The sequence below is a fragment of the Entamoeba histolytica genome, genomic scaffold (assembly GCF_000208925.1).
Source record: "Entamoeba histolytica HM-1:IMSS scf_1104750516703 genomic scaffold, whole genome shotgun sequence".
Lineage (NCBI taxonomy): Eukaryota > Evosea > Mastigamoebida > Endamoebidae > Entamoeba > Entamoeba histolytica.
In genome coordinates this window covers 1-7,470 of record NW_001915303.1, presented here as the reverse complement: position 1 = coordinate 7,470, position 7,470 = coordinate 1, and the positions used below count along the sequence as shown (strand labels likewise).

General features: G+C 23.3%; 4 protein-coding genes across 4 annotated transcripts; 2 read left to right on the top strand and 2 right to left on the bottom strand.

Moving 5' to 3' along the window:
• Positions 1–477: 477 nt before the first annotated feature.
• EHI_028560 (uncharacterized protein) lies at positions 478–1,010 on the top strand (the record flags this gene model as incomplete). Its single annotated transcript, XM_649836.2, has 3 exons — positions 478–490; positions 540–828; positions 881–1,010. The coding sequence occupies 3 exons, from the start codon at positions 478–480 to the stop codon at positions 1,008–1,010; spliced, it is 432 nt and encodes a 143-aa protein (XP_654928.2).
• Positions 1,011–1,105: 95 nt separating this feature from the next.
• On the top strand, positions 1,106–4,945 carry EHI_028550 (uncharacterized protein; the record flags this gene model as incomplete). The annotated part of the gene is made up of 1 exon (XM_649837.2): positions 1,106–4,945. The coding sequence occupies one exon, from the start codon at positions 1,106–1,108 to the stop codon at positions 4,943–4,945; it is 3,840 nt and encodes a 1,279-aa protein (XP_654929.2).
• A 100-nt stretch (positions 4,946–5,045) lies between these two features.
• Positions 5,046–6,315, bottom strand: EHI_028540 (uncharacterized protein; the record flags this gene model as incomplete). The annotated part of the gene is made up of 3 exons (XM_649838.2): positions 5,046–5,673; positions 5,736–5,839; positions 5,899–6,315. 3 exons carry the CDS (start codon positions 6,313–6,315, stop codon positions 5,046–5,048), a joined length of 1,149 nt encoding a protein of 382 aa, XP_654930.2.
• Positions 6,316–6,837: 522 nt separating this feature from the next.
• On the bottom strand, positions 6,838–7,452 carry EHI_028530 (uncharacterized protein; the record flags this gene model as incomplete). Its single annotated transcript, XM_649840.1, has 1 exon — positions 6,838–7,452. The coding sequence occupies one exon, from the start codon at positions 7,450–7,452 to the stop codon at positions 6,838–6,840; it is 615 nt and encodes a 204-aa protein (XP_654932.1).
• Positions 7,453–7,470: the final 18 nt, after the last annotated feature.

The following is a 7,470-nucleotide window of genomic DNA, read 5'->3' as shown; positions in this document are numbered from 1 at the left end:
TAATATTTGTTCTGTTGTTATTTCTCCTTTTTTATTTGTTTTAAAACATCTAAAATATAACTTTAATTTTTCAGTTTCAGGAAATGGAATTTGAATATTTGTATAATTCATTTTTTGACATATTTTAATATTTTGTGCTATTTGAATAATTTTAAAAAACTGTTTAAATTCTTTACATGTTATTTTATTGTCATTGTTTGAATCTATTATTAATAATACATTTTCTTCAAATTCTTTAAATTCTTTTTCTTCTATTTCATAATGAACTCCTTTTAATGCTTCTTCAATTGTTATTAATTCATCTTTATCTTTGTCTATTTCTTTAAAAACATTTGTTGGACTTATCATCTTCTTTTTATTTCTTTTTAAAGTTCTTTTCATTTTTTTTTTACTTCATAAGTTATTTTATAAATAGAATATAATATTTTTGTTATTCCTCAACGATGAATTAAAGAAGAACTGAAATATTATTATCATATGTCATTTGAATGTTTGTTTGTATTAAAAAATCAAATAAATTAAATATTCCTTAATTTTAGATTTGGATCATCCAGCTGATGTTATTTTACATTCATGGGGACAAAATATTATTGAAGCATTTGAAAATGCAGCTGCAGGAATGTTTAATTTTATGAGTGATTTAACAAAAGTTGAAGAGAAAGAAATTAAAAAAATAAGTATTGATGCAACAAGTTATGAAGAAGCATTAGTTAAATTTTTAGATTCATGGTTATGTATTTTTTCATCTGAGTTATTTATTGGTAAATCATTTAAATGTGAAGTATTTGATGATAATGATGAAGAGAATATCCATATTGAATGTAAAGGGTTTGTTTTTTAAATTAATAAAAATAGTTTTTTATAACATTAATAAATATAGTATTGGAGAATATTTTGTTATTGGAAAACATCAGCAAGGAACAGAAATTAAAGCTATTACATGGCATAATTTAGAAATATATGATGATGAAAAAGATCAAACACATATTCACATATTGCTTGATATATAATTGAATTATTTTAAGGAAGAAGAACTTTAAATAATCTAAAAAAAAGTAAAAAGTAAAAAATATAAAAAAAAAAGAAAAAAACTAAAAAAGAAAGTATGTCAATTTCACCTGTAGATTTAACTACGTTTAATATTCCAGATATTAATATTGTTCAACGTTTACAAGATGCAACTTGTGGAGATACATATGAAGGGAATTATGTTTTTGGAAGTAATAAAAGACCAGGACTAACATTTATTAATACTAAAGTTGATCCACCAACACAATTTTATTTTGAATTAAAATTACATGGAACAGTAGATCAAGTATATTTTATTGAACAATTAAATATATTAATTACATTACAAAAAAATAAAATAGAAGTATATACAATTGGACAACCAATTACATCAATAGCATCAACCGAATCAATAAATCGAGTAAATCAAGAAAAAAGATTTCATGACTTAAATTTTGATTTAATTTGTCCATTAATATATAAAGATTCAGTATTAATTGCATGTTATGAAGATAAAAAAAGAGCAGTTAGTATTGGACTTATAAATTCACAAGGAAATATAAAAGCAATAACAAGAGTTCATACATCAGATTCAAAAGTACAAGGAATGATATTTTTAGGGAAAGACTTATTAATGTCATGTGAAGAAAAAATAGTTGTTGCACGTTTTTTTGAAAATGCAGTTTTTCTTCAAGAACAAAAATTACCAAAAAAATGTATTAAAAATAAAGTAATGAAAATAGATTTAGTACAATGTTTAGTTATTTGTGATGGAGATGCTTATTATTGTTCATCATCTAAAATATGTAAATTGAAAATAAGTAATGTTACATTTGCTTCATTTGTATCACCAATTTTATATTTAATTAATACAACAGATTCTATTTCTTATTATGTTATTCCACTTGATAATTCTATTTCAATGGTTCCTGAAATAGTTAAACAAGTTACATTAGAAGGATATACAAATTCACATCAATTTGCACCTATTTTTATTAATCCACAAAAACAACAAGGTTTATTTTTTAAACCAAAAGAAGATTGGTTCTTTTATGCATTTTCTAAATTTTATTTTGAAGCAGCACTTAAATTTAGTGATAAATTTCCAACATTAGTAAATAAAGATAAAGAAGGATTAATTAAAATAACAAGATTTTGTTATTCATGTCTTAGAATTGGTAGTTTTTACACAAATCCTGAATGTAGAAATGTAGACTTTCTTTCAGAAACTTTTTATCAATTACAACAATCAAATATTCCAGTTAAAATTATTCTTGGTGTTTTAGTTTATACTATTATTAAAGACTTCTTTTCTGAATTCTTTAAACATTTTGAAAAATGGTTTTCTGAATCTGAATGGGTTAATGATTTATCAGAACTTCCTAAAGAATCTGCAACTAAATTAGCAAGAATTAGAATGTTTAATTCTATTAAAGAAGCAACAGAAAATGGTAAAAAGAAAATGAGTGTTTCACAAGAAGTAGAAAAAGAATTTTTAACAGATTTATCATCATTATTATATCAAAATAATAAAACATTTTTTGATTTAGATACAAATGAAGAAGATGTTGATTTTAGTACAAAAATACCGAAAAATAAAGAAGATTATATGATTTTTTTAACTTCATTTCTTCTTATTCTTCATAGAGTTAATCCAACTCATGAATATATTAAAGAAATTGTTAAACAAACTGATTATTTAATTTCTGATGTTGTTATTAATGGAATAAGTGGAATGATGTTAATAGAATATTATATTAATATGAATTATCTTGATGGTATTTTTAATATTCCAAATATTAGTACTGAATTAAAACTTAAAGCTCTTTCAGCAGTTGCTATTGATTTATCTTTAACTGATTCTGCTGATCCAAATGTTATAAATTTTGATAGAAAAGTTGAATTATATTTAAAAGAAGTTCTTGAAAAAAACAAAAGTAAAACATATGATGAAATTAATACTATTTTAGGTAAAGATGTTTTTCAAATTTTTGGTGGTAGAAAAATGAAATCAACCGTTGCTATTTGTATTAAACATATTAAAACATGGGTTCTTCATGATATATTTGAATATAAAAATGAATTAAGATTAAGGCTTTGTGTTTTATTCTTAAGAACATTATATGAAGAATTATTAAAACATAAAGCTTCAGATTTAAATTTAGATTGGTTAACTGAAAGAATTATTCTTTCTTATTTAGAATATTTCGAATTTGTAGCTTCTGAACCTACTTTACCTCAAGTTCCTGATCAATTTGTTTCTTATTGTAGTAGATTAATTTTTACTACTCAAACTTCTGCAAAAAAATGTTTTGCTGATAAAAAAGATCAATTACAACAAGTTTATTATAAAATTAGATGTTCATTAACATTTCTTGATAATGATGAAGAAACTCATGATGAATTAATGTATTTAATATTAAACGCTGAATATCCTTCAAAAAAATTAGTTCGAGAAGGTGAACAACAAGATCAAAGATATGTTACTCTTGTTAATACAATAATTACAAAAACAAAAAGAGAATTAATTGCTTTTCTAAAAAATTCTTTAAAAGATCAAATTATTGATGAAAAAAATTATAAAATTAAATTAGTAGAAAATTTAGATATTTTAAGAAAGAAATATAAAGATTGTAAGACTTGTCCTGATTGTTTACAACTTGGTATTCCTTGTGAAAAACATAATGATTCTTATTTCCCATTTGTTGATAAAAATTTAACATCACTTTATAGTGAAACTATTATCTTTTCATTACTTGCTTTTGAAAATGAAAAATATAATGAAGTTTGTCAAACACTCTCTAAAAATTGTGGAAGAATTGTTCCCGATGTGATAGTTTCATTCTTCTTATCTCTTTGTCATCATCAACTTCTTAAAATTGGAACAGATTTAGAACAAGGTGTTAAAAATATTGTTTCATTTGTTGAAGAAGCTTATAAAGATGAACCTGATGGTATTGAATATTCAAGGTCATGTTTAAAAACAATATATGTTCCTTTAATTAAATATTTAAAAGCTTATTATGATCAAAATACAAGTTCTGATTATATGTTTCTTATTGAATGTTATTTAGAATATTCTAAACTTCCAGGAGAAGATGAATTAAATGCAACTGAAGAATTAATTTCAGCTATGTCAATTAATACTTATGCAGAACGTATTACTAAAACACATGGATTATCTTGGAGATTACAATGTAGAGTAAAACATCATATTAGTTTGATTGATGGTCTTGAAGAATATTTTGGAGCTTTTGTAAATCAATTATTAACGGTTGATGAAAAGAAATATATAACTGCTTTTATTGATGATTTATATGAATTTTTAAATGCAATCAATCCAAAAATTGCAAATTCATTCCAAAATAATACTAATCAAGAAAAGTACATTACTCTTATTAGACAACATCATCGTCCTTTCTTATCTGGTAGAAAAAATATTTTATCAGAAATTGTACTTCATTGTGTTTGTCTTGAAGACGCTAATGGAAAATCTCCTCTTCTTAATGTATTTATTGCAAAATTATTTACTCAAAAAGCATATGCTCCTGCAATTGCATTAGAAGTATTTATTAGATTTTTCCCAATTATCCCATTAAAAAATACTAAAACACAAAGAGATTGGATTAATAATAATAATAATGCACAAGCACAAACTGGAGATAATTTGAATATTTTCAGTCTTATTTTTGATTCTCTTCAAAGTTCTGAATCTCTTATATTATTATTACCTTCTATTAGATATTATTCACAATTATTTTCTCATTTAAGTGTTGTTGATTCAGCTCAAAGAGCATTATTTAATAATTTAAATAAGAGAGGATTTACTATTACTTATACCAACAAATGTAAAGCTTGTCAAACTAAAATTACTTCAAGAGAAACTTCAATTGTTAAAAATGGTGAATTTTATCATGAACGTTGTCTTCATCCTTAGTTCTTCATTAATTAATTTTTCTCATTAAAATTAATATGTTTTAGTGTATTAAAATGAATTAAAAATTAAAAAAAAAAATAATTTCAATTACAACAAATTTTCATTGTTTCTCATCATCATCATCTTCTCCAAGTAATTGTTTTAAATATCTTCTTTCTTCATATAAGTCTTTTATTCTCATTTTCATTTGTGACATTTTTTGAAGATACATTTGATTTTCATTAAACGTAGTTACTCGTAAATTATTTAATTCTCTAATAATTAATAATGCTTTTACTTTTAATTCTGTTTGTTCTTGCATATGAATTTCAACTAAATGAAATCCTTCAGGACTAATATAATCTTTTAATTCTTTCCAATCTTTATTTAATGATTCAATTAATAATGAACCATTTGGTACTACATTTAAATCAAAGTTTCTTCTTTGAATAGTAATTCCTTTTTTACTTCTCATAAATTTAGTCATTTTTTCTAATAAATCCTTACAATTATCTTTCATCCAATTTTTCCAATATGATTGTGTTGGTATAGGTGATAATAATGATTGTAATAATTTAGACAATAAAATAACTGCATCAACTGTTTCAACTTGTGACTTCCAACAAGAAACAAATGAATTAAAAGGAGATAAGAAAATAATACGTGTCATTGTTTTATCAATTGTAGTTTGATCAACACCTTTACTTATTAATAATTCTTGTGTTTGTGACCAAATATCAATAACAAGTCTATTAAAATTAATCCTTTTGTTATTTTTTGTGTTTTTAAGAACTATTAAAAAAAAACAAACGGAGAAAAATTTTTATAATTCATCCAACTTTCAACAAAATATACCAATAATTCTTTTAATTTTTTCAATGTTTTTTCAGAGGAACTTTTCTTTTCCTCATCTAACTAAAAAAATTAAATATTTAAAAATATTAAAAGAAAGTATAAAAGATATAAAAACAAACTTCTATTCCTTTTAATTTCCCACATTTTTTAATCAATGCTTGTTGAAGTTCTAAAAATAATTCCTGATCACAAATATTCACAATTGAAACAATTATTGAAGTAAATGGAGAATAAATTGTCGGAGCATCTAATTTTATAAAATAATCCCTTTCAATACAGAAATTTATAAATTCAGGTAATTTATCAATTTGTTTAAAGAATCCTAAAATCATTTGTGAATTCTTTTCTCGTTCTTCTTCTGTTAATGATTGTCTTAATAAATATGAAATAACCCCACTTGTAATATCACTATTAAGTGTTGACAAACAATCAACCCAAATATCTTCTTCATCAAATTCTTCAAATTCCATTGATTGTCCAGAACTTGGAAGTCCAGGGCTTTTGGATTGTTTTTTCCATAAAGCTGTTTTTTTCATTCAATTTGAATTTGAAAGATCTCTAAAAAAAAAAGATTAAAAAAGAATTTAAAAAAAAAAGATATAAATTTTAAAAATAATTAAAAACTTCTACAAATTATTGAAAACAAAATAATATTCTTTTTTTTTTACCCATAAAAAAAATTCAATTAAAGCAGCTCTTACATGCCCATCTTTCTTCTGTTCCAGTGTCTTCTCTTGAAATTATAATTAATGGTATTTCCAGTCTTCATTCTAAACCATTGTGGAACACCTCTGTTTTGATGAATTTTCTTTCCAAGTTTTAATTTATATGAAAATCCTTTATGTCCAGTCTAATTTGTTAATTCTTTTTTTCAGTCTTCTTTTGTACGATAATAAAAAGTAACATACCATTCAAAGAATATTTGAATATATTGTAAAAACCCTTATTTTTTTTAGTTCTTGTTAAACAATTTAAAAAGAATATTATTTTATTGTTTTGTTATTATTCTTTTTTAATTCTTCTTTTTTCAAATTCAAATTTCTAAATGTTTCAAAAATTTACTCAATAAATGAAGAAGATCCATCAATATCTTTTCCTAATGATATCATAGTACCAGTTTTCATATAACTTTTTTTTGTTGAGCTCATTTCCATAATAATAACACTTATTGTTTTTTCATTTTTAATAACATTTGGTTTATCAAACTTAAAATGAAGGGTTCTTGTATCATATGGGGGATTTGATACATCACTTTTGGTAGTTAAATACATAACTAATGTACAATCTCCAATAGAATTCATGTTAGGTCCTGGAACAATGTTTGCCCATCCTTCTTCTACTAGTTCAATTAATATTTGAATAATTTGTAAATGATTAAATAACAAACAAGGAGTATTTACTGTTATGTCATGTCCACCTTCTTCTATATTTCCAATTGGTGAATATACAATTTCTATAAAATCAGAATCATCACTACTAAATGTCCACATAAATTCATATTTTAAAAGTGATGGATTTGTTTTAGTAGTTGGTCTTATTTTAATTTCACAAGTTTTAATTGCTGAAACTTCAGGACATGTTGTTATTTCAGAATAATATAATGTTCTCGACCATTTATAACTTGAAAATTCTTTTAGTACTCTTAATTTAATATCAGAGTTGTCAGCTATCATTTTTATCTTCTTATGAAA